The sequence below is a fragment of the Haliotis rufescens genome, unplaced genomic scaffold (assembly GCF_023055435.1).
Source record: "Haliotis rufescens isolate VD_foot unplaced genomic scaffold, xgHalRufe1.0.p SCAF_16, whole genome shotgun sequence".
NCBI classification, from domain to species: Eukaryota; Metazoa; Mollusca; class Gastropoda; order Lepetellida; family Haliotidae; genus Haliotis; species Haliotis rufescens.
This window is the reverse complement of record NW_025963846.1, coordinates 22326663-22354165: the sequence shown is the minus strand read 5'-3', so window position 1 is coordinate 22354165 and position 27503 is coordinate 22326663. Positions and strand designations below refer to the sequence as shown.

Here is a 27503-nt window from a genome sequence, read left to right as displayed (position 1 = left end):
ATTGTCTTGAAGTTTGTTCCACTTCATGGCAGCTGCTGTGGTTTGAGAAGAGCATTATTTTTATTGTTAGGAGCTCAATTTTGTTTTCCAAACAAAAACGGGTGCTCATTTATTTTTAAATAAATATTTATATGTATTAAATAATTAGATTTAAAGTAAATAAAAGTAACGAACTGTGTTCTTTGGACATTTGCCCGGATAAAAGGGCACATTATTTCTTTTCCTACAATGCGTGCCACATGTAATTATGTCAACCAAGAGTTGATTATATTCTATAGTCTGGTCACCAGTAAAATATAAGCCAACTTGTCTTTTGGAAACGCTCTTGATCCATCTTACATTAATTAAAAGGGATCTTTTGTGTAAGTATCATAAATTGGTAAAAATGCGACTGAAATAAGTGACCCCACTTGTCATAACAGGCCCTTTTATCAACAAAATCCCACAAGGAGAATTTTGCTCAACCCTTCCAATATCATACAGCTTTCTGGAATAATTGCTGCGAAACTGAATTTAGAATCGATATAATTTTAAATACATCTTGTCTTTTGACTTCTGCTGAGAAACGCTATCTACGAGTGTGCATAACGTCAACCAATCAGTGTTGTAAGGGTTTGTGTATGGTATATTGCAAAGTGGTCCGGTTAAAATGTATTATTGAGAGTTCCATGTATTTGACATTTCCGGTGTCAACGGAAATAGGACAAGATCATCCGTCAAGTCTGACATCAACACATAGAACGGTGTGATGTAGAAGCCAGTAGAAGGTATATATTTTCGAACTTGATAGATATAAAAGTATTTCTTGCCGTTTGTTTGGAAACTGTCATGAATGACAACCGTGGCACAAGCTCCGAGCATTAGGGCTGAAGGGGTCGTCGGCATGGCTAATACACGATTGTCCAGATACCTCGGGGTATCGCGGTACTTGTTATGTACGCTAAACGGGACAAAATGCACTCACTAACCTTTATGATTATTCGTGTTCTCTATATCAGATGTCATTTATTTTATCTAACAATGCATATTTTACAGATACAAGTTCATTATTTACATTAGTAGCCCCGAGTAAAAGCCGGGCCTCGCGCTCTGTTTGACAAGGGAGAGAACTCCATCGTATCGCGGTACAGGAGGTCCGATGGACCAAAAGAGGACATAATTCTACCAACCACTGAGTAGGATGATACCAGGCTTCAGTGATTTGTCCAGATAATTGCAAAGACGGCACAAGTAAAATTCTAAATGTGTAATTAGTAATATGTATTGAATGCATATTTACCGAAAAGTAAGAACAAAATATTTGTAAAAAATCAACAACGAAATATCAGAAAACATATTTTAAAATATTTGTTATAAAAAATTGGATGAAAATAATGTGTCCGAAAAAGTTGAAAAAAGTTAACAATAAATATATAAAAAGCACTCCTAGTATGCTAAAAGTACCTTCGGACCTTGTGGTACTGCGGCATTCATCGTATTGCGGGATTTTACCTCAGGCATCTTTTTTGATATTGCCCTACCCCCCCACATCTATCAATGGTCAATGATATAACCCACAGTTACTCAAGTAAACTTTCATTTGGCTACTAGTACTAATGAAAAACATATTTTTAAGTATGGCATTATGGCCATTATGATCTAATAGATTCTGGCCACAGTGTGGGAAAAATGTGCATCACATGCTTTGAAGTTTTAAGTACCTTTACCCAAATTTACTCAATGTCAATTAACTCAGAATCTGGCAGAAATGTCAAGAAATTGGACTACAGGAATACTATATATTTAATATTTATTTTAGTAAGTAGGAAATAAATAGTAATTTTATTGCTATTTCATAGATATCTCCCCTTTCTGCTGGCAGCCGACATGTTTCAAGATTGCCCAAGGAAAACATATATACTACAAGATATGAACATTATAAAGCATGTAAATATAGCATATATACTACTACATAAATCATTCTTATCGTTATTAAAATTAAAGGTGTCGTTTTCACACGACAATTAGTAGCCATTTTTTCCAAATGAGGTGCCGTTTTTGGCCCAAGAAATTGGTGCCATTTTGCTGAGGTGCCGTTTTAGCCTGCACCCTGGGTAAGGTACCCGTATTAACAATTTAATCCAATTTAATGGGAAGAAAGTCCATACAATTTGTATGGCCTACCTTTAGAATTCAGCACCACAAAAGTTTACAAACACGTCTGTAATTTGTGAAAATTTGTGACAAAACACACCGGCAAAACTATGCCCTGTGACGTCAGCCGAGCATTTGAGTGTGCATAAGCTGCTCTCAGTGATCTCTTATCTCCACACGTAATGATCATTAGGGTTAGGTACCCACTTTGTGGTACCCAGTTTTTGTGGCAATGGCTTCACTGATTGTCTTTGCTTAGGGTTAGTTTATTGTGTTCGGATAGGTTACCCTGAACTCTATCTTTAGCCCTTGTATACCTCTTTACGATCCGTCACCCCTTTACGACCCGTCACCCCTTTAGATCCGTCACCCCTTTACGACCCGTCACCCCTTTAGATCCGTCACCCCTTTACGATCTGTCACCCCTTTACGATCTGTCACCCTTTTACGATCCGTCACCCCCTTTACGATCCGTCACCCCTTTACGATCCGTCACCCCTTTACGATTATTAGGGTAACGTAGCCGTGTTGTGCAGTGGAACTAAATATTTTTTAAGTGTGGTTTTATTTAAATGAAAACTCATTTAAATTTGAATGACTTTTTAATTGGTTGTTATCCCAATTGCATGAATCGATGCTCATGATGTCAGTCGCTGGTCCCGACTCGATTATTTACAGACTGCCGTCATGTAGCTGGAATATTGCTGAGTGCGGCGTTAAACAACAAACAAACAAACAAAAATGTGTTCAGACAAGCATCTGATTTGTGTATTTCAAAAACAGATATATAATCAGGGTCTTGAGACTGCCCAAAATTATAGCAGTGCCATTATTTTGTGGTGGATTTATTTTCGCTGTTGTTTTTTTTGCGACATGGCACTGAGATCCAAAAGAAGGTCAGATTGATGAAATATTTGTGTTAGGTTTGGGTTTTCATTTATTAAAATAGTGATTTGAAATTGATGTAAAGATATGAAGCCAACTATGATTGGGTCAAGAACCGACTCAGTCTGCATCGCGATTGGGCAGCCAAATCAGGGCTCATCTTATGCGACCGTCCATGAAATGTCCTCAGCAAATGATGCAGGGAGGTATCGTATGGGAGAGGAGAAAAAGATCTGCTTCTGAATGATATTAGTACACACCCAGTCAACTTTAACATGATCAGTAATAGTGAGAACATAAACCACATATTATTTTCGACCGCCTCCGTGGTCTAGTGGTAGAGCGTCCGCCCGGAGTGCGGAGGGTCCGGGGTTTGTTCCCCGGCCGCGACATACGTAAAGACGTTAAAAGATTGTACTAGTTGTTACCCTGTCTGGCACTCGGCATTAAGGGGCTAAAACAAGGACTGGTCGGCTCGGAGTCAGTATACTGTGTCTGAGTGGGGTATTCATGTTAAACTGCGGCATGGTATCTCAGTGAGCTAGCACTATAAATCTGCATCAGTCCGGACTAGTACAAGCAGCCACACACACACATACACGTGCAAGCACGTCGCTATATAAGTGCAATAATCTTGGACGCGACGTTAAACCCAATTTCACCTCACCTCACCTATTATTATTTTCAGACAATATGGCCTTTAACCGGTTTCCAGGTCCCAGGCCTGGTGTAAACTTTATGATGGGTCCATCTCCTAACACAGCCACCATACCAGTGCCCAGGGGCAGTATGTTCCCAGTAATGGCTGGACCTCCAGATCAAGCTCGGCAAGGGAAGCACTTTATGATGAGACGAGATCATATGAACCTTAACAATAGCAGTGAGAGAGACACTGGGTACTGGAAGGGGGATGACATGGACAGGGAGTCTCCGGATAGAAATCCTCACTTGGACAGAATGCCTCGTAAGAGGAGACTTGGTGAGTGCCAGTAGAATATGTTTAGTTTAACCGGTGATTAGCATGCTGAAAACTATATTTTTTAAGACGTTTCCTATCTAACAATGTGCATATCTTCTTTTTTCTCGATCCTTGTGTGGATATGATCCCCCAAATGGCTTTTCCAGCATCAAAAAACACCTAGCACAAACACACCCCAGCTGTTACCATGGCTACTATCACTAACAATGGTCTGTGCATTGCTTGATACCTGCGCAACTTAATCACATGATGTCCCTAGCTTACTGGGGGCACGTGTGGCCCAGTCGTCTAAGGCGCCGTGATTCGCTGTGCAGAGTTGCGTCCCTTGGGCACGCCTGAAACCTATGATTGTGGGTTCAAATCCCGGTTCGCCCCGATTATGTTTCTAGGTTTGTCAGCACCATACCCGTGCTCGTGGGTTTCACCGAAGTGATAAACGTCTGAGACCTGCATCACTTCGGGCTTTCCTCCCACATTAAGCTGACACGCTGTGATATAACTGGAATACTGTTAAAAGCGCGTTAAACCCAACTCACTCACTCACTCACCCTAGCTTACTCTTTCTCTTTCGTGGAGAGTTACAGTCTGGTGTAAAAGTATCTGCAGTGTTTTATTGTACGATAAACAACTCCCACTTGTTGTTTATTTAAATACTGTAATACGATAAGAAGCAGGCATCACACATACATGAATTCTGCTGCAGTGAATACTACACAAATTGAAGACAGCATTTTAAGCAAAATTATATTAAATGGGTATCATTGGTTCATAAATACCCAACAGACTCGAACATTTTGACTATCCAAAGAAACCTACACATACCCAGTGTGATTGATAACATGGAAGTAAATACTCAGAACAGACCAGGCTAAGACAGATATGTAACAGTGTACCCAGTGAAGATCCGGGGTAGAATAGGTCTTCAGCAACCCATGCTTGCCGTAGAAGGCGACAATGCTTGTCGTGAGAGGCGACTAACGGGATCGGGTGGTCAGGTTTGCTGACTTAGTTGATGCATGTCATCGTATCCCATCTGCGTGGATCGATGCTCATGATGTCAGTCACTGGAGTGTCCGGTCCAGACCACCATCATGTAGCTGGAATATTGCTTTAAACAGCAAACAAACAAACAAACAAACAAGATCAGCTGATGCAAGTCCACATGCAAAGAACTAAGTCTACTGCAAATACTGCCAAGATACAATTATAATCAAATAAACTCAAATGTTTTTGGCACAGTCTGCAGCGCACTATATTTAAGTCTGTCAATATAACAGAAAACCTGGAGTATATCAAGACCACCTCAGGGACTGGTAATTTATTATTATTAGGGAGGGCTTGTCGGTGTGATGAGGAGGGAAAACACAGCAAACATTTTCACACCTTGGGTGTGCAGGGGAGGTGGCACAAACAATAAAGTTAGAAATTTGAAACATTATTTAGGAACTGGAACCATTGTCCGTGCGTGTCATTGACAAGTGTTCATGTACATGTATGAGGGGTAGGAGGTGGCAGAAACAAAATGATACGTGGCGGCACGTGGTCCTATGCACAGCTCACAGGTCACAAAGCAGGTGAAGTTAAGCAACGGCGTACGCGGTGAGTCCTTGGATGGGGACCGTGTTCGGCAGCTTGGCTCCTCAAGAGTTATTAGGGCTTCGGTCCTGCCCCACACTTAAGCACATGTTCCACATGTGGTGTCTCCTTGTGCCTGTGTTCATCCAGCAGTGAATGGGTACCCGGTAGGATGTGATTGCAATGTGGTTGTTAAGCTTCTAGCACCTAACAGTCAGCTTGGGTTGTATACTCCCCAGGGAGCTGAGAATGATTGTTGAGAGCACACTGATCCAGTGACCGGTGTAATAATAGCGTTTTGAGCAATCCCCTGTGTGGTGCAGCAATATGCGCAATATAATTTGCCTGTTGTTGATGTTGTTGTTGTTGTTGTTGTTATTGTTATTGTTATTGTTGTCCTAAGTCCTTTGACCAATCCCTTTCTTTTCCCCCACCCCCCACCCCCACTCCTGATCACTGGTATTATGAATTTTCCAAAGAAAAGATTTAGAGCATGCTGTACATCATGGTACATTATTTTCTTTATATCTCAGAGAGAGGGGGTGATCTTGAGAACCTGCCAGCCCAACAGATGGCGGTATTTGATTACCATCACAAAGCAAGAGATTCTGACGAGGAGATTGTTGAGAGAGAAGAAAACCGGTATAGTCCACGCAGTATGCGAGACGAAGGAGATGGAGAGCCTAGTAAAAAGATGTGCTACAGTGAAGATGTTGGGCAAGCTGCATTTGGAAGGGCAAGAAACGTACCAGACAGGTATGAAAACAAAATCAGACATGGTGTTGTAAAACTAAGCGTTATCATTTTTGCTCATCTGGACCAAAGCTTCACGTAAGCTTATCATGGCGTGTATGTTAGTCTTTTGTGCTGCTATCCAAAAATCACTAGTCCATTGGTTCCTGCCATCCATTTCTTAGCACGAGCCTCGTGAAGTCTCGGGTTAGAATTGGTGTTCAGCATCTTATGCTTGTCATAAGAGGATCTAACTGGATCGGGAGGTTAGGCTCTGTGACTTGGCAAATGCATGTCCTGGATGGATTGTCTGGTGCAGACTCGATTATTTACAGACAGCTGTCATATACGTGTAGCCATCTTCAGTGTTCGCGGTAGGTTTTTGTACAGTGCGTGCAGAAATGAAATAATAAATTTTCAATTCAAATATTTCACGTGTGAAGTTTTTATTTCAATAAAATCAGTACTAGTACAGCTAATAATTATGACCAAGCTTTAACTTACGGTCCAGTTTTGATATAATGAACGCTCTATCATTAATAGAATAAATATGACTGTTGTTAGCACATGCCCATGTGTGGAAGTTTTCTTCCGTCGCTCTGTTTATGATCGTTCGTATTACCGACTATTACTTGTAAGCTGGGCTCTGATTGGATGAAACGAACGACTTCTGGGGAATTCCATCGATAGTAACGAATGACGTCCTGTGTCTGAGATTAGTTATTCTGTTGCCCAAAGAAAATTTTTTGAAATATAAAGCACGCGATTCAAAGCGCCATCTGGTCACATTCTATTTTTAGCAATGGGAATTTCCAGGTTTTGATTTATTTTCGTCTGAACATTGTAAGCAGGCTATCAGCTTTGAATAGTTTTTTGTTTTTATGGTATTAATACAGAATTAAGTATAACACAATCTGTGCGTGCAAAAGACGCATGCAAAATATTTTTGCGTGTTTATATGATTTTAATGCGTGAAAAATGCAGGTTTCTGCGTTAACGCGAACACTGCATCTTCCCAAGGCAAGAGAGTTAAATGACTCTAAAAGTCCAGTTTCCAACCTAGCCGAAATTAGACTGAAATTATGGAGTTATATTTTGGCTGGACTAACAAGTCCAATCAAAATAGCATAACGAAATATTCTTCGATTTCAATGTGCAGATTTGGGTTGATTTGCAAAGGACGTTTACCATCAACTGGGCATCAGCAGATATTTTGCAAATCTTTTCATGTTTTTAAAGAAGATGCTCGCGTGATTTGATGCACTTCTCGAGGTGAGTTAGTCAGTTAACTCCCTTGCCTAGGGAAGATGACATGTGGCTGGAATATTGCCGAGTGTGGAGTAATATGACAAACAAAACTAGTTTCAGGTCTTAAACTCTGATACAACACCTCTGCGTGAAGATCTGACTACTCACCAATAGGAACAAGTACCATCCAAGTATCTTTGTGTTCTGTTAAGGTTTTGTAGTGTACAAATCGAAATTTGCGAATCGAGGTGATAAACAAATAAAGGGGAACTTTTGTGAAAAGATGATGTTTGATGGCTGAAGAATTGTTTGGGACTGGTAATTGATTATGGAGAAGGTAGGGGGTGGAGATTGGTCTTGGGATTGTGTCATATTTTGATGACCCCCCCTATATATATGTAACATTTTTTGGTGACCCCTCTCCCCCAAACACATCAGCGTGTTTTCATCATTTGTTTCCACACCTCATCACACACACTCACTCACACACACACACACACACACACACACACACACACACACACACACACACACACACACACACACACACACACACACACACACACACACACACACACACACATAAATGAGGGGCGGTTGGGTAGCCTACTGGTTAAAACGTTCACTCGTCACGGGTTTCATTCCCAACATGGATACAATGTGTGAAGCCCATTTCTGGTGTCCCCCGCTGTGACATTGTTGGAATATTGCTAAAAGCGGCGTAAAACCATACTCACTCACTCACTATAATAAATGGCCAGTTCCTAAATTGTCCATTGTACCAATGTGGGGTATCGAACCCAGGCCTTTCGCTGTGACGAGCAAACGCTTTATCCACTAGGCTTCCCCATCGCACACTTACATATTTCACTTAGATTTGGTGGCCTAAATTTGCCTAGGGCTAACCTGCATGACCAGGGGCGGTAGGGTAGCCTAGTGGTTACAGCGTTGGCTCGTCACGCCGGGTTTCATTCACCACATGGGTACAATGTGTGAAGACCAATGTGATATGCTGGAATGTTGCTAAAGGTGACTCACTCACTCACACTCACTCACTCACTCACTCACTCACTCACTCACTCACTCACTCACTCACTCACTCACTCACTCACTCACTCACTCACTCACTCACTCACACACACACACACACACACACACACACACACACACATGACCACCTGTGGAGATAGATGTTGTACTGGAGTATCAGATCTGGTTTTAATGACATTGTATCTGTTTTATATTTATCCGGTTTGCAGTCACTGAATAATTCTGTCAAGTTGCCCTCATGGGATATTCTTAAAAATATGGTTTCTTCAGGTTTCTTGGTGGGGCACCTCCAATCGATGGGAGTGGTGGTGTGATAAAATCCATCCTGAAACAAGACCAGAAGAGTAAAAGAGAAGACAGAGGAAAAGAAGAGAGGGGGAAAGAAGACCGGGGAAGGAAAGACAGGGGAAGAGGAGACAGGGGAAGAAAAGACAGGGGAAAAGCAGACAGGAGTAGGGAAGACGATGGACACGATGATGCGCTTATGAAACATGCAGCAGAAGTGTTTGGCTCCTCGCATCAGGGGAATAAGCATCCGACCAAGAACACGCCAAGAGATGCAGCAAGACATGGTCCCACTTCCACCTCAGAAGAGGAGTATAGGCTTAGGAGGTCACTGCGGTCTCCGGAAAGAAGATCCCCATCGAGGTCCTTAGAGGGGAGATTGTCATCTAGGAGGTCACCTGATCTACATTCTTCTTTTCATAGAGAAGATGATTTGACAATGAGTAACAATCCGAGAGATTCATACATGCACTCTCCAGACAGAAGTCAATACGATGATAGAGATGACAGGCCTGAGAAACGAAATATGGGCCATTTTTCTGGTAGAAATTTTAGAAGTGAAAGAAATTCACCTGGTAGAAGAGAACTGAGACAATCACCCAATCGGAGCTTCAGGGATGAACGACGATCACGAGATAGAGATTCAAGACTAGATAGAGATTCAAGACTAGATAGAGATTCAAGACAAGATAGAGATTCAAGACAAGATAGAGATTCAAGACAAGATAGAGATTCAAGACTAGATAGAGATTCAAGACAAGATAGAGATTCAAGACTAGATAGAGATTCAAGACTAGATAGAGATTCAAGACAAGATAGAGATTCAAGACTAGATAGAGATTCAAGACTAGATAGAGATTCAAGACAAGATAGAGATTCAAGACTAGATAGAGATTCAAGACTAGATAGAGATTTAAGACAGCAGTCTCCTAATAGACATTTTAGAGATGACAGGCATTCTCTTGAACGAAGAGATTCCCCAAACAGACGTTTTAGAGATGATTTAAGTCTCTCACCAGATAGAGTCTTTTGGGATGACAGACACTCGCCTGATAGAAGCTACCCACGTGACGGATATTCTCCGATCAGCAGCAACAGGGATGAAAGACTGTCAACTGACAGAAGTTTGAAAGATGACAGCCGATCTTCTCGAAGAAGAGGATCATTAGACCGAAATGTTAGGAAGGATTCAAGCCCCTACAGCTCCTCATACAGACATAGAAGCGATGATAGGGGCGGTTCCCAATCCAGGAGAGGTCGGTTTGGTAGTTCAGACAGATACGTTGGAGCAGTAGATGCTGGAGAAGGGTTATCTCTACTTCACAAAGATCATGGTCAAGACCATCGCTCAGACGACAAAGGTGGTGATAAGACATGGAAATGTGTTGGGGTATGTCAAAATTTATTCATGATTTTGGGGTATGTTGTAATTTAATCATAATTTTAGTGCAGAGTCAAGTTTTTCCTCATGTCAGAAGGGGGGCGGTCGGGTAGCCTAGTGGTTAAAGCGTTGGCTCGTCACGCCGAAGACCCGGGTTCGATTCCCGACATGGGTACAATGTGTGAAGCCCATTTCTGGTGTGCCCCGCCGTGATATTGCTGGAATATTGCTAAAAGCGGCGTAAAACCATACTCACTCACTCACTCACTCACTCATGTCAGAAGGGACCCGTGAAGATTCCGGGGTAGAATAGGTCTTCAGCAACCCATGCTTGCCGTAAAAGGCGACTATGCTTGTTGTAAAAGGCGACTAACGGGATTGGGTGGTCAGGCTCGCTGACTTGGTTGATGCATGTCATCGATCTCAATTGCGTGGATCGATGCTCATGATATTAATCACTGGATTGTCTGGTCCAGACTCGAATTATTTACAGACCGCTGTTATATAGCTGGAATCATGTCAGAAGGCACAGATTGCCCATTGGTTTAAGGAGTCTTTGCAGAGTTGTGTCCCTTATGTGTGCAAGGATCCTGTGACTTTGTCTGAACGACAGATTTGCACTGATTGTGATAGTTGGTTTGTCGGACCAATATCGTGTCTCCTGGGTTTCATCAAAGACCTGCATCACTTTTTGCTTCCCTGATATATTTAGCTGCTATGCTTTGATATCTTTGAAAATACCATTCAACATGTTCAAAGCTCCATTTTAGTTTAAGCCGAACTGATTTTATGGTTTTAACATGAGACAGGAAATGTTTTGAGTTAACTGAAATAATCAATCAGATTATAGATTTTGTATTCATTGTTTAATTCATTGTATATTTTCAGTGTGGATTAAACAACTTTATTTCTCGGCTCAAGTGTTACAAATGTAAAAAATTTAGAGGTAAGTTGCTATTCTTATTCCACCCTTGAAGATTCAGGTTAGAATTAGTCTTCAGCAACTCAAGCTTAATGTATGAGGTTACCAATGGGATTCACTGGCCAGGCTTGCTGGTACAGATTTGATTAATTAGAAGCCATAATACCGTATTTGACTTAATAAGCCCCCTGCTCTAATAAGCGCCCACGGCTAGTGAACAGTCCCAATTAGCACCACTTCCGATTGATCAATGTACACAAGACTTATTTATTTGTATATAATACGCACTTATGTGTTATATGCACCCTTAATTATGGGCAAGTAAATACTGAAAAAATATATCTATCGTTATAATACGCACAGACTTTTCTTTTGTATCATTTCAGGCTGTCAGCATAAACCACAAAATTAACGATATTTCAACAGGCATTTTTTTCACCAAAAATTTATTCTAATAAGAGCCCCCTATTTCTAATTTTAAGAGCACCCTGGGTGCTTATTATGTCAAATACGGTACACAGATTATCTCACCAGTCTTTCGATATCTCCTATATCAACACACTGTAGTAGATTGTAGGCATTCCGCTTTTGTCAACAATAATCCTTCCCTGTCAATGTATAATTGAGGTTCGTTTGTGAAGGATAAATCACGACTCCAAGGTTATGGTTGAGGAAGTAGGAACGAGGCAAGAGGGTATCGGCAGTGTGAGACCGAGGAGGAGTGTGTTATCTCACTTATGTACCGCCTAAATAACAGAAAAAAAATAAGGAAACATCTTACAGGAGATATCTTACAGTGTGTGTCGCGGTATAAAGGGAATGCAATCAAAGCGTGCGAGAGAAGAAACGTGCAGCATAGACAAAACTAAGTCATGACATCTAAAATTGAACATTCTAGCATCATGCACCGGTGGCTCAGTTGAAAAACAGTGGGTTACAAAACTTAACACAATATGTGAGGTTGCAGGTTCGATTCCCGCCATCCACAATGAAAAAGTTTTATTTCTTGTCTTTGATTTTAGAACAGTGGACATTTGAAACACTAAGTCCAAATTCCATCTGCTCCTCAAATTATCAGGTCTTACTTGCAAAAAGTAACCCCTCATACCAGGTCTTACCAGGAGAAAAGTAACACCTCACATCCGGGATGAGGTCCTACCTGGAAAAAGTAAAACCTCACATCCAGGATGAGGTCCTACCTGGAAAAAGTAAAACCTCACATCCGGGATGAGGTCCTACCTGGAAAAAGTAAAACCTCACATCCAGGATGAGGTCCTACCTGGAAAAAGTAAAACCTCACATCCAGGATGAGGTCCTACCTGGAAAAAGTAAAACCTCACAAGAGGTTATTACGTTATGGATATAAACTTCCCCCTCGGTCTTGACGGGGAATGTAAGCCGAGGGAGGAGGGAAATAGTGGAGTACAATGTGTGAAGCCCATTTCTCGTGTCCCCCGTCGTGATATTGCTAGTATATTGCAAAAAGTGGCGTAAAAACATACTCACTCGCTCTGGCCTGTGGATTCTGACTTGATTCTATGTTTTTGTAAGAAGCAACTGCTTGGATTGTGCAGTCAGCCTCGGTGACCGTGTTGACCTCGTTGAATGTGTGTCAAGTACCCAGACTGTGTTCATAACATCAACCACTTGTTTGTCCGTCCCAAATTCATTTGTTTACCTGTATTGAATGTGTGGTATCTTATCATAAAAGGCAAAGTGGATCTGGCTCTCGTATGTTGCATGTTCATAGAAACCAAATATCAGATAATATACTATACTTCTGTTCATTTCTTTCAGTGAAGACTTTAGAAGAAACCACGGATGATACCACGTCTTATCCTCCAGGGGTAAGTATGAGTAAATGGGTGAGAATATAGATCCCAGCAACCAGTATTTCAGGTGGGCTCAAGAAACTCTGATCACAGAGGGGCATGGGAGGTAACTCCAGGTAACTCCAGGGAGCAGTCATTGGGATACTTCTTGTTTAAGAACTTTATTTATATCAAGAATACAATCTTCGTAAGTCTTCATTCCATAGATACTTCGACCAGAAAGCAACAAAAAGCATAATGTAAAGAAGGCTAAGTATTACATAGAGAAAATATTTTGATATTCTAATTTATGTCTGTATATTAATATTTGGGCAAATGTATTCAGAATATGTGAATCAGTTATGTTGTAGTCTTTAAAATTTTCTGAATACATTTACTCTAATATTCATATAATATGTTAACTTTAGGCTGCCAATCCAAGGAAGACCCCAGATGAATGTAAGAAGAGGATCCATGTGTCTAACTTAGCTATGGACACGTCAGCTGAAGATCTGTACAACACCTTCTCAGAATGTGGAAAGGTTATGTTTGCCAACATCGTTGTCAAGCGAGGGAGTAAAAGGTAAATCTGTGGATGTCTTAAGGCATGGATCGGGTGGTCAGGCTCGCTGACTTGGTTGATGCATGTCATCGATCCCAATTGCGTGGATCGATACTCATGATATTAATCACTGTATTGTCTGGTCCAGACTCGATTATTTACAGACCCCCGTCATATAGCTGGAATATTGCTGAGTGCGGCGTTAAACAACAAACCAACCAACCAAACAATCTACCACCTGCATCACTGGGTGCATTCCCCCCACATTGAGATGAGATGCAGTGATTGAACTGAAAAACTGTCCAAAGCAGTTTTAAACCAAACTCACTCATTATGCTAAGAATCGCTGGATTGTTGGATCCAGACTCCATCATTTACAGACCACCATCATACAGCTTGAATAAAGCTTGAGTGTGGTGTTCAACAAACATTCAGCTCAAATGTGCGCTGCCCGTACTTTTTTAAACTAAGGAGGGTCCATGGGTCCTGGGGTCCTTGAGGTTTGCTCCAATGGTATTCATTCTGAGGACCCAGGGTCAAACTGACGTCATGAAAGCTAAACGCCATTTGCCTCAGCCTCTATTATGGTGGACATATTGAATTCAAGATGTCCGACATTGTCTAAATGATAAAATAAGAATTTTAAGTGTACTAAACCATAGTAGGTTTTTTGAGAAATGAAGATACAGACAAGAACAAAAGCAAAAAAATATACTTTAACATGTACTTTGAGAAATGTCCGGGTCCAATGCAATTCCTAATGGACTGTAAACCTTTTAACATTGGTGCAATAGCAAGGACCCCATGACTCTCGTGCTTCATGTTGAACACTGTCTGCCAAGTGTGTTAAGTTAGTGTTTTCTTTTGTATGATTTGATTTGGAAGTGTGTCGGTTAAGTGTTGATATTAAATGAATGATAATTTCGTGTAAGGTGCTTTAATGTGCAGAATTGTGTCCCTTGCGCACACCAGAGACCTCTGATCGTGGCTTCGAATACTGTTTGCCCTTATAATGTTTCTAGGTTTGTCAGCACCACACCCATGCTAGTGGGTTTTACCAAAGTGGTAAACATCTCAAAACCTGTATCTCTTCGGGCTTTCCTCCCACATCAAGCTGACACGCTGTGATATAACTGGAATACTGTTCAAAACAGCTTTACGCCCAATGCACTCTCATTTATCTAAGACCTAATTCATTTTGTGCCCCATTCACACAATGTCATTTAAGGCTGCCATGTTGTTGTTTTTTGTATGGCTTCATGAGAAGTGTGTCAATTAAGTGTTCATATTAAATGCATGATACTTTCTGAGAGTGACTGCCTCCATGGTCTAGTGGTAGAGTGTCTGCCCGGAGAGCAGAAGGTCCTGGGTTGGATCCCTGGTCGCGTCATACCAAAAGACGTTAAACGATGGTACTTGTTTTTACCCTGTCTGGCGCTCGGCATTAAGGGGCTAAAACAAGGACTGGTCGGCTCGGAGTCAGTATACTGTGTCTGAGTGGGGTATTCATGTTAAACTGCGGTATGGTATCTCAGTCCGGACTAGTACAATCAAGCCCCCCCACCCCCCCCACACGTGCCTGCACATCGCTATAAAAGTGCAATAATCTTGTATGCGGCGTTAAACCCAACTTCACCTCACCACCTTTCTGAGAGCTGACTGACACCAATCACTTTCTTCTGTTGAATCAGGTCGAAGGGGTATGGATTTGTGTCCTTCAACAAGGCCAGCGAGGCAGCAAATGCTGTCACCAAGCATTTCCGAATCAGGGGAAATCGTATTTTTTCTAATCCTGTTAAGTTTACGGAGGTGAGTAACCGTTGCCTCCTGTGTGGCAAATACACCCAGCATGGTTCAAACAATCCACATTTGATAGAGACCCGTGAAGATCCGGGGTAGAATAGTTCTTAAGCAACCCATGCTTGCCGTAAAAGGTGACTTTGCTTGTCGTAAAAGGCGACTAACGGGATCGAGTGGTCAGGCTCGCTGACTTGGTTGATGCATGTCATCGATCCCAATTGGGTGGTCAATCATGATGTCAATCACTGGATTGTCTGGTCCAGACTCGATTATTTACAGACCGCCGTCATATAGCTGGAATATTGCTGAGTGCGGCGTTAAACAACTAACCACCAACCACCACCACATTTGACAGATATGTACTGACACACAATGAAAACTCATAATCAAATTGAACTTGCTTATGATTAATCATTATTACTCATTCAACACCGTAGGCCCGTAATACCGGCCAAGAAGCATTCCCAGACACCGTAGGCCGGTATAGGCCCTACCGGCCAAGCCGTAGTCACGTCAAAATAGTATATAATTTTTTAAACCTACCAGTCATATCTTTCATTTACTAAATCTATCACATTTCACAATGTCTGAAATACGTATTCAATTTCAATTGATCATTTTTTATCAATAGATTAAGAAATTATTCACTATTTCCCGTAATGTTATTTAAAATAAAAATCTCAGACACGCACTTCGAAAACGGGTCCACATCGAACATGTCAAAGAGCATAATAAAGACGTTTCAAGCAAAGCTTTGAATATAGTATACAAAGTTATAGATACAATCAACAAAAATATATCTAAAAGTTGTTAAACTTACTGCCAAGTTATTATTTCCATCTTTTCGTGCGATCGCTTGTAATGTAAATCAAATGACATCGGCTTTCGTCGCCTAAATTCTCGGCTCGGACACGATGTTTAATGCCAAAATTATGCATGAAAAAACTTTGTCACAGCTCGTAACCTAGCATGATACATCAACAAAGCACCATATTTTTAATATAAATTGCGATTTCCTGCTTAAGATGTTCAGAATGGCAGGATAAACAAAAAGATTTCGTCAAAATCTAAAATTCATAACACAACTGTAATTTGATTGACTGCCTTAGATCACGTGCTCAAATTTGACCAATCACAAACCTTGTAGCAGATTTTGGCGCGAAAGCGTCATTAGAAACCAATTGTTATCCAATAAAATCGATTGTTATAACTACGAAAAACTCCAGGCGATGTTACGAGCGTGAAGATGAAAGAATAAGCTTTCTAGCGATGTGTCATATGCCAGTCTTCGACGAACGTGTTATTCATACGAAGCCTCGAAAACAGTGGTATTTCTTCATGTTACTGAGCGGACAGGCGCTGTTATCGGGAAATGGGTGATGACAGATACTATTGATAATTCTTTTTCAAAAGCTTTTTCAATAACGTAAACAATAAAAATAAAAAAGGAAATAGGTAAGTGCATTTTATGAAATCGTATATTTGCCGAAAATCGTCAAATTTTCGCTTCCTTGGTCCTTAATCTGGACGTTGTGACTGAACATAATTAAGTTGTAAATGCATTATTTAAATAATGTGATAAACAATACTTTCATATTTATAAACAATAGGATCAGACCTTTCAAATGGTGTATAATATAGAGTTGCAAAGATGTTTTACAAGCAGATATTTTCTTTGATAAATGTTGGTTTCATCTATCACACAGGAATCTCTGGTTACTGGGTGTCACAGCAGTAAACGCTTCTGGTTGACTGGTGTTGAAAGAGTTAAAACAACTAATATTGTCCATCTTTTTACCTGCGATGTCATTGTGATGAAACTGCACGAACAGCTCTTTGATAAACAATTACAAACTTACGTTACCACAAACACTGGACCCATATTATACATAAATACCTCTAACATTTCTTCCTGAACCTATGAGCTAAACGCACCCATGATGTCACTGAGTCTGGAGAATTGATACCACTAATATTTACTGCATGTTGGACTTTACCATTATGGTGCCTTAAACAGCTATTCTTGAGTCGAATAGCACAGCCAGTCAGACACAATATACAATTGTCTGTTTTGTCTGATGGTTCTGGTTTTTCCCTTTTTTTTACTTTGAATAAAGCTAAACTTTGTATGATTGTACTGTGATTCAATGTGGAGGAAAAAGAATCTTAAACAGTGGACAGAACTCAATAAGTTTTCTTCCACAATATATTGCAGTACATATTGCAATACAGAGGAATGTATCGCAATATATCGCAATACGAAATTTGGGGCAATACACAGCCCTAGTACTATTTTAACTGACACTTGCTGCAGACTTGGGGCCGAATAACAGGCTCTGAGCAAGTTTAGATAAATCCTTGATCCTCTTACAAAAGATCAGAGACCCTGTTATCTGCAGGTGCATTAATCTTTGACAGCAAACCCGGGGGTTTGCTGCACGTTATATAGGATTGATGGAAGAAACAATAGATGGATGTTCCAAACTTTTACCATGTCAGCTGTGCCAGTTAACCCACGGAATTTGAAGAGACGTCGTAGGAACCGGGGAACAATCATTTGTTCCCAAAGCAGACCTGGCCGTGATGTTTGAAGGTTGATTTAACTGTGAAGTCTGGACTGGTTTACTGTGCATCGTATCTGATTTCTTGAAGAACCATGACAAGGATTTTGGGAAACTTTTACATGACAATGAGTCGTGTTGAAGATAGGAATGGTTTAGCCATGAAGGAAATGTTCACTCAGGCTTCGCACACAGGAAGTAGATTTACAATCTGTATTTCCCTGAAGTAAGCCTCTTCTGGCTTGTTCAGACAGTTCATGTTTGCCTTGAAAATCATTGAAGAAGCACTGATATCTCCTTGCTAAATGAAGACATTTGATGTGTGCATGATTGTATTGGAGACATGACTATTTTTGTCCAGCAATGGTAGAGTTGGGGACGAAGGAGGATTTGCCTTTTTCTGAAGATTGATATCACCTTGGTGCTGAAGACGTATGATGTGTGCATTATTGATTGGAGACATGACTTTTTTTGTCCAGCAATGGTAGAGTTGGGGACGAAGGAGGATTTGGCTTTTTCTGAAGATTGATATCACCTTGGTGCTGAAGACGTTTGATGTGTGCATTATTGATTGGAGACATGACTGTTTTTGTATAGCAATGGTAGAGTTGTGGACGAAGGAGGTCTTGGCTTTTTCTGAAGATTGATATCTCCTTGCTCAATGAAGACGTTTGCTTTGTGCATTATTGTATTGGAGACATGACTGTTTTTGTCCAGCAATGGTAGAGTTGTGGACAAAGGAGGATTTGGCTTTTTCTGAAGATTGATATCACCTTGGTGCTGAAGATGTTTGATGTGTGCATTATTGATTGGAGACATGACTGTTTTTGTCCAGCAATGGTAGAGTTGTGGACGAAGGAGGACTTGGCTTTTTCTGAAGATTGATATCATCTTGGTGCTGAAGACGTTAGATTTGTGCATTATTGTATTGGAGACATGACTATTTTTGTCCAGCAATGGTAGACTTGGGGACAAAGGAGGACTTGGCTTTTTCTGAAGATTGATATCACCTTGATGCTGAAGACGTTTGATGTGTGCATTATTGTATTGGAGACATGACTATTTTTGTCCAGCAATGGTAGAGTTGGGGACGAAGGAGGATTTGGCTTTTTCTGAAGATAGATATCACCTTGGTGCTGAAGACGTTTGATGTGTGCATTATTGTATTGGAGACATGACTATTTTTTGCCCAGCAATGGTAGAGTTGGGGACGAAGGAGGACTTGGCTTTTTCTGAAGATTGATATCACCTTGATGCTGAAGACGTTTGATGTGTGCATTATTGTATTGGAGACATGACTATTTTTGTCCAGCAATGGTAGAGTTGGGGACGAAGGAGGATTTGGCTTTTTCTGAAGATAGATATCACCTTGGTGCTGAAGACATATGATGTGTGCATTATTGATTGGAGACATGACTATTTTTGTCCAGCAATGGTAGAGTTGGGGACGAAGGAGGACTTGGCTTTTTCTGAAGATTGATATCACCTTGGTGCTGAAGACGTATGATTTGTGCATGATTGTATTAGAGACATGACTGTTTTTGTCCAGCAATGGTAGAGTTGGGGACGAAGGAGGATTTGGCTTTTTCTGAAGATTGATATCACCTTGGTGCTGAAGATGTATGATTTGTGCATTATCGGTTGGAGACAGGACTATTTTTGTCCAGCAATGGTAGAGTTGGGGGTGAAGGAGGATTTGGCTTTTTCTGAAGATTGATATCACCTTGGTGCTGAAGACATTTGATGTGTGCATTATTGATTGGAGACAGGACTGTTTTTGTCAAGCAATGTTGAAGAGGACAAAGAAGGACATGGCTTGCGAAAACTTGGTGGCATCACTGATTTTCTGTGATACTTGTCATATAATTTTCACCACTAATCAAGACTACATATTCTTTGGCGTTGACGTTAAATATTTATCTGAAGATAGATATCACCTTGCTTCTGAAGTCTTTTGATGTGTGTGTTACTGAGTTGGAGACATGACAGCAATGGTGAAGATTTTGGGACAAAGGAGTACATGGCTTTATCTGAAGATTGATATTTCCTTGCTAACTGAAGACGTTTGATGTGTGCAATATTGTATTGGAAACAGTACTGTTTTTTCCAGCAGTTGTAGAGTTGGGGACAAAGGAGGATATGGCATTTTCTGAAGATTGATATCACCTTGGTGCTGAAGACGTTTGATGTGTGCATTATTGTATTGGAAAAATGACTGTTTTTGTCCAGCAATGGTGAAGTGTTTGGGACCAAGGAGGACATGGCCTTATCTCAAGATTAATATCACCTCGCTGCTGAAGACGCTTGATGAGTGCGTTACTGTATTGGAGACATGACAGCAATAGTGAAGAGTTGGGAACGAAGGAGGACATGGCTTTTTCTGAAGAAAGTTATCACCTTGCTTCTGAAGACGTTTGATGTGTGTGCTATTGTATAAGAGACAGGACTGTTTTGTCCAGCAGTTATAAGAATGATAGATTAACTGTAGTCATTTGAAAAAAATTGAGTTTTCCCTAAGTTCTTTTGATCAGTATGATTGGATGATTGGTTTTTGAAAATCATATATTTTTGTTTGAAAGTTTTGCTGATTGAGGATTAACAGTGTTTTTACAATTTTCTTTTGCATCGGAAGGGAAACTTTTGACGATTATTTATTGAAAGTCCAGCCAAAGATTTGCAAGCCGGGCACTAATATGTGGGAATGCAGCAGAAGAAGCCATGTTTCAAGCTTATATGTAAACAAAAAACACGTGACACCAAAACGTAACTTGATTGGCTGCGCTTCATCCAACTTGCCGAATGGCTAGAACAGACTTGAGTCCTATGACCTATGTTCATAGGTCCAAACCCCAGTTTGACCAGATGATGTTTGTAGGATTGTCAGCACAATACCAGTGATCATGGATATCACCAAAGTAGTACACGTCTAATACCTGCTTCACTCTGGTGTTCCTTCCACACAACTGTGTTCTAGTTCTGACTAGTACAAGCAGCCGCACATGTGCATGCAGGTCACTCTGTAAGTGCAATAAATCTTGAACTTGAGGTTAAACCCCATTTCACCATGCCCACATTACTGAACTCTTGTTCAAAGCGGCATTTATAATAGGCTATTTATATTGCACATATTTCCACACCACAAAGGGACATGCTCAAAGATATTACTACCTCGGTCACAGGATCAATGTGCACTCTAGAATCATTCTCAGCTCCCTGGGGAGTACACAACCCAAGCTGCCTGTTAGGCGCTAGGAGATTAACAACCACTTTGCCATATCATCCTACCAGGTACCCATTCACTGCTGGGTAAACAGAGGCACATTTTGAACAAAGTCACTTGTCCAAGGAGACGCCACATGTGGTACACGTGCTTCAGTGTGGGGCAGGACCAAAGCTCTAGAAACTCTCAGAAGCCAAGTTGCCAAAACATGGTCACCCATCCAAGGACACCCTGCGACCAAATTTTGCTCAACTTCACCTGATTTGTGACATGAGTGGTTGTGTGTATGCATGTAGCCGGAAAAAAATAATAGTCTTTGTTCTCCGGCACCACCTGTATCACAATAAAATTTGGCGGATGTTTAGTTTTTATTTCCAATTTATTTTTAAAAATCTTGAACACGACACCAGTGAAATGCTACAATATTTAAAAACAATGTGATCCAATGTTACTTCCGTCTACATCATGACATGTGCACTGGTTTACTGCGCATCAACTGTTATGATCAAGGCAGCAATAGCAGTTGTGTGCTTGTTTTTGCCTATAAAACATGACATGATGATATACAAATTCAATGGTATTTGTGTACTGTATGCCGGACAATGTTTGAGTTGCAAAGATTAAGATTACATGTTTATTTGTCTTGTGTAAAAAGCCGGAAATAACAATCAGCTGTTCACACATTTTCATCTATCTATCTATCTATCCATCCATCCATCCATCCATCCATCCATGGCCAATATCATAAATGAAAAGAAATTACAATGCAGTGATAGGAAGACTTGCTACCTCTAACGACAAATCCTCATTTCAAGGTGAATTCATGGTGGGTTGATTTGATTTGCCGATCAGGTCATGCACGATTTCGCCGAAATTAATGTAAACAAAATTAAATGAAATCTTGGAGAAAAGTACTATAATGGATTACAAACTTAAGTCCGGAACACAATGAACACTTTTATAACCAGATACAAATACGTGAAGCCCATTTCTGATGTCCCCCACTGTGATATTGCTTGAATATTACTAAAAGCAGCATAAAACCATACTCACTAACTCTACTTTGTAATATTGCAGTACAGTTTGGACAACTGATTGTCACTCAAAACAGATTATGAAATTAGAATGTGGTTGGTAAGTTTTTGATTCTCGTCGTCCTGTTATGATTTTACATGAGTTGCAGATATGGTTCAAGCCACCTTTGGATCATTGCAGTGCAATGTGTAATGTACTTACAGAAATTATCGACCCTTTATGATGACATCAGCTCTGAGGAGGAGGACCCTGGGCCAATGTTCCTCTGTAGTGTGGATCGCTGTGGCTTCCAGGGAACACAGCAGCAATTCCGTCGCCACTGGAAGGAAATCCATTTGAGTTTTTGCAACTTCCTCATCTGCGCGGTGTGTGACACAGGATGTGCAGACCGCAGGGGGATGAGAACCCACTTGATATATGGCCATGGTGTCACCGATGAAGGAGGAACCATGGATAATATCCTTGGGAATGTCAAGGTGGAGTCGAGACACAATCCTTATTATGTAGACCCTTGTTGTGATGAAAAAGAAGCTATGGTGGAGATTTTTGGAAAGAGTGATCCCACTGCACCAGAAAGTTACAATCCCTTCAAGGTGTACAAGTGTCCAGAAAAAGAATGTTCATTTGCTGCCTCATCGGCTTCTTTCTTGCAACATTGGAATTCGAAGCATCTCGAGTCGACCAATGTCCTGTCATGCCCTGTGTGCTCAATCCATTTTGTCCGGAAGATTAAGCTGATTGAACATTTCAGAATAGGCCATGGAATTCGTACTCATGGTGGTATGAGTGGACATACAGTTGCTGGTGCTGAGAGGATTAGTTCTGATGAAGATGAGGAGGAATTCAGAACCCCATCTGCCAAATTCATGTGCAAAGTGATGGCTTGTTATTTCCAGGGTCCGAAATCGGCTTTCCATCGTCACTGGCAAGAAAAACATGTATTGATGGAAAATTATTTTTGCTGCCCATACTGTAGCATTGGATGTAAGGATCAGCCCGAGATTCGATACCACATGATCACTGAACACAAAGTGAAGGATTATGACCCCATTCTGGATGATGCTTTAACTAGGACTTTCATCAGAGAAAGACATAATCCCGATTTCTTGGACCCAGGTAATGTTGAGCGTGAAGCAAAGATTGAAATTCAACTTGCCCGAAAACCTGTTCTAGATTCTGACCAGAAACAACCTTCTAGGTCAAAAAGTGTTGCTGGAACATCAAGAGAGAAAGAGTCTAGTAAGAAGACCACCTCTTCAATCAAGACTGACGAAAAGTCAAAACCAAAGTCAAAATCTAGTGATGGAAGAGCTCAAGACAAGAGAACTGAGTCAGCTAGTTCATCCAAAAACACCAAGCAAGCTGCATCATTTATCGATAAGCCTCCAGACTTTTTGATGATGAAGTACGATGCGCAGAAAGTGGATAGCATCAAGAAGTTCCTGGCATGGACAGACAGCCTGATGGAAAAGCTAGAGGAGTCTCATCATGAAGCTCGGAAGAAGTTGCAGGAGCTTGAGGAGAAGAAGAGCAAGTTGAAGGAGGTTGATGAGAAGAAGAGAAAGTTGAAAGAGGTTGAGAAGAGGGGCAAACCGAAGGATGTTGAGAAGAAGAGCAGTAGAACGAAAGAAGCTAATGGGAAGAAATAATGTTGGAATATTATGTTTGATTGTGCCTTATAATTTGGAACCAAGGAGAATTTATGGGTAGGGACTGCTATTGTGAATGAGTAGTTATGCAAATGTGTGAGAACTCAGCTGAAGAAAGATGACTGTGTTGGTTATATTATTGACTGACATTTCCAGTATGTGAACGGTGGGAACTTCTTGTTCTTTGTCCATACTGTTGAAAGAGAGGCCAGAGGAAGGTAAATGATGCCCGGGTTGGGGACAGGATGCAATACAGAGCTGTAGTGGGTTGATCCTGTGTGACATGAGTTTTTGAAGTTCGGATCAACATTTTGATCAGGTAAATGTAGGATATCATTCATTTGGATTGATGGACATCCTTGACAGATGATCATGAATAAACATGGACGAAGATCAACTCTCAAAACAGAGCCATGCTAAAGATTAGAAAGAGGTGATCCCACTGACCACATCACATCATCTCTTCAGAGAGCTGTTTAATAATAATATGTAAATCGTCACTCCCTCCCATCGGAACATGTCTACATTTACTTCCTTTGCAGATTCTTATAGTCAAGATGAAATAAGCAACATCATGTTCTGCAGGAATATCATGAAGCATTCTCCAGGACATTACACATGTTTGAAGTAACATAGTTTCTTTTGAAACTTATTTGGAGAAGGTGGACAAGACTGAGGAGAAGACATGTGTTTGGACAACTGTTGGATGATGATAGTGAACATAGTGTGTTGAACCTTTCTTTGTCAACCAAAGATGACCAGAAGAGCTGAAAAGGACACTCTGTTTTTGAGAAATAATGGTAACTGTAGAACATTTGACATCAGTGTTAATGTTTGGTAAGTGTACTTGTATCCAGACATAATTGAGCTGAATATTAATGTCGTAGCACAGGGACACTGCAGTGAAGTATATGATAGGTTTCGTCAGGAAATATAGGGGAAGTTTTGAAGCTGTCATGTCATGCACAGTATGAAGATTGCGAACTCAGAGATCAAAGTGGGGAGGCATCAAGTGGCTGGTAGACCTACAGTGTAATCCTAGTGGCTGGTCGCTCGCTCGCTCATGCAAGATGGTGCCAGGCCTGAGTGTTGGAAGATGTAGATGCCACATGTTCACATGAAGGTTGATCATTCAAGTCATACCAACATCCAGAAAGTGCATGTCTATAAGTGTGAGATTCGGGTCTTTCTTTCGTTGAGATCCAGCAGCCCTGTGCTGCTTTGTCTGTGTATGTCACTCTTTGAAGATTCTTGGAGCCTTGACGTGTATGTCAATCTTTGAAGATTCTTGGACCCTTGTCGTGTATGTCAATCTTTGAAGCTTCTTGGAGCCTCATCATGTTTGTTGGTCTGTAAAGATTCTTGGATCCTCGTCGAGTATGTAAATCTTTGAAGATTCTTGGATCCTCGTCGAGTATGGACCTTTGTCGAGTATGTCAATCTTTGAAGATTCTTGGAATCTCATCGTGTATGTCAATCTTTGAAGATTCTTGGAGCCTCATCATGTTTGTTGGTCTGTAAAGATTCTTGGATCCTCGTCAAGTATGTCAATCTCTGAAGATTCTTGGAGCATCGTTGTGTATGTCACTCTTTAAAGGTTCTTGGATCTTCGATTTGTGACGCTGTTCGTGTGTAATCTGTTTAGATCTACTATACCTTCATTACATAATGTTTTCCGAGATCCACCATTCAGATGACCGGACATGGTTACATGGTTGTGTTTGTAAGCTGTCCTATTGTGACACAAGTAGACTTTATGACTAAGTTTATGAAACTCAGTTTTACAATTACAATCTCAATCCTTAGCAACACCAGTATACTTACCGGGGTGGTGGGGTAGCCTAGTTGTTGAAGCATTGGCTCGTCACACCAAAGACCCGTGTTCAATTCCCCACATGGGTACAATGCGTGAAGCCCATTTGCCGGTGTCCCCTGTGGTGATATTGCTGGAATATTGCTAAAAGCGGCGTAAAACCATATTCACTCACTTGCCCAGTATATTTACCACACGTGAACATTATTGCCTTGTAATAAAACACTCCATGTAACTGCATCGATTATTGTATTTTAAAGTTTGACCTTCCTTGTTCTTCTTGGGACACAAGTATCCCAGGTATATCAAGAACCAAGATTCAGGTTGGGTCCCATAGCTCTGCCAGGATCCAATGGGGATCATTCGTATGTTTGCATCTGCCCTCCACACATGTCATCTGCGCCACTTGGGGCTGCCATTTCATTGAGCTGTCACACTGATATAACTGAAAGCCTGTTCAAAGCTGCATTAAACCTAAATCACTCACTCGCCTACTTGTCACATACAATGACAGTTATTTTAGAATTCTTGGTATTGTGGAAGTTGCTCCAGTGTCTACTTCGGAAACACTCATGTCACAAATGCCACACTTTTCAAGATGGTTGAGTGGTCCTGAATACAACGCTAATTTTAACATAAGAATTGGAGAGAAGTTTGATGTACAGAAGATTCGACTGGTGAATTTTAATGGAGAATCGGTATTGTGCCCATGAAGAGATTGATGTCCAGAATTTGTGTAGTTTGAAGTTGGTGGTTTCCAGTGTTTCCTCCTAAACTCCCGGAAGAGCAAGAAGAGAAGCAGGTCGGTTTTGGGTTGTTCTGTCAGTATTGACTTGCATGTGAGGATACCATATTTTGTGGAGAATTCATTCAAACCTTTCAATAAATCAGGGCCCCAGATAACTTTCTTGGCTATTACTAATATTTTATTTTCACATTCGGTATTTACAGTTTCCTTTTGGTGTTCTGTTGGAATTTATAAACCAATAACATAACACAATTAAACTTATATTAATTAAACTGCTGTTACAGATGGCAATTTAAGCATTATTCTCTGCAGCAGATTGGCAAATACAGACCCTTAAGAAATATAGGCACTCAAACTTTGAAGGGTAAATGCGCACATTGTTGTTATACCGTTGGGGTTTTGACATTTTTCATGTGTATTAGTACGGAAGCAACTCAAAATTAATTAGATAATGGCGATTTATTTTATCTGGAGCTCTGATCTCTCGTTCTGTGAAAGTCGTTCAGGTATCAATGAATTGTAAATTTGAGTGAATCGTGCCACCATGGGATGACAGCGGGCACCAGCTTTTCTAAATCCTACTACTCAGCTTTCAGAAATGAAAAGTGAGAAACCAAATCTATATGTATGATATTGAAGATATGAAATTGAAAGTACCTGGACCTTTTTCAATGAAGATCGGGGGATCGGAAACCTATGATTGAGAGTTCGAATCCCGGTTCGCCCAGATAATGTTTCTAGGTTTGTCAGCACCATACCCGTGCTCGTGGGTTTCATCGAAGTGGTAAACATCTGAGACTTGCATCACTTCAGGTTTTCCCCCCACATTAAGCTGACACGACGTGACACGACGTGATATGACTGGACTACTGTTTAAAGCGGCGTTAAACTCACTCACTCACTCACTCACTCACTCAGTTAACGATCATCATCATCATCAAATGTTAACGTTGACTTACAAGGGTGGTTAGGGTAAGATCGCTTTGTTGAACGGGACGGACATGACCGCGACATTGATGCAGAATGCGACCATTACATTATAAATAATCTGTCATTTATACTCCATCTCTTAAACAAGTACAGTATAACATGGCAGGAATATTCCATTGAATGT

The 27503-nt window shown here is 40.8% G+C and overlaps 1 protein-coding gene across 1 annotated transcript; it reads left to right on the top strand.

Annotated features, from left to right (window-relative positions):
• Positions 1-693: 693 nt before the first annotated feature.
• LOC124118150 lies at positions 694-27188 on the top strand. Its single transcript, XM_048397003.1, has 9 exons — positions 694-767; positions 3707-3997; positions 6106-6328; positions 8873-10277; positions 11157-11214; positions 12988-13037; positions 13430-13584; positions 15255-15372; positions 22383-27188. The coding sequence occupies exons 2-9, from the start codon at positions 3712-3714 to the stop codon at positions 23826-23828; spliced, it is 3741 nt and encodes a 1246-aa protein (XP_048252960.1). The 5' UTR covers positions 694-767; positions 3707-3711; the 3' UTR covers positions 23829-27188.
• Positions 27189-27503: the final 315 nt, after the last annotated feature.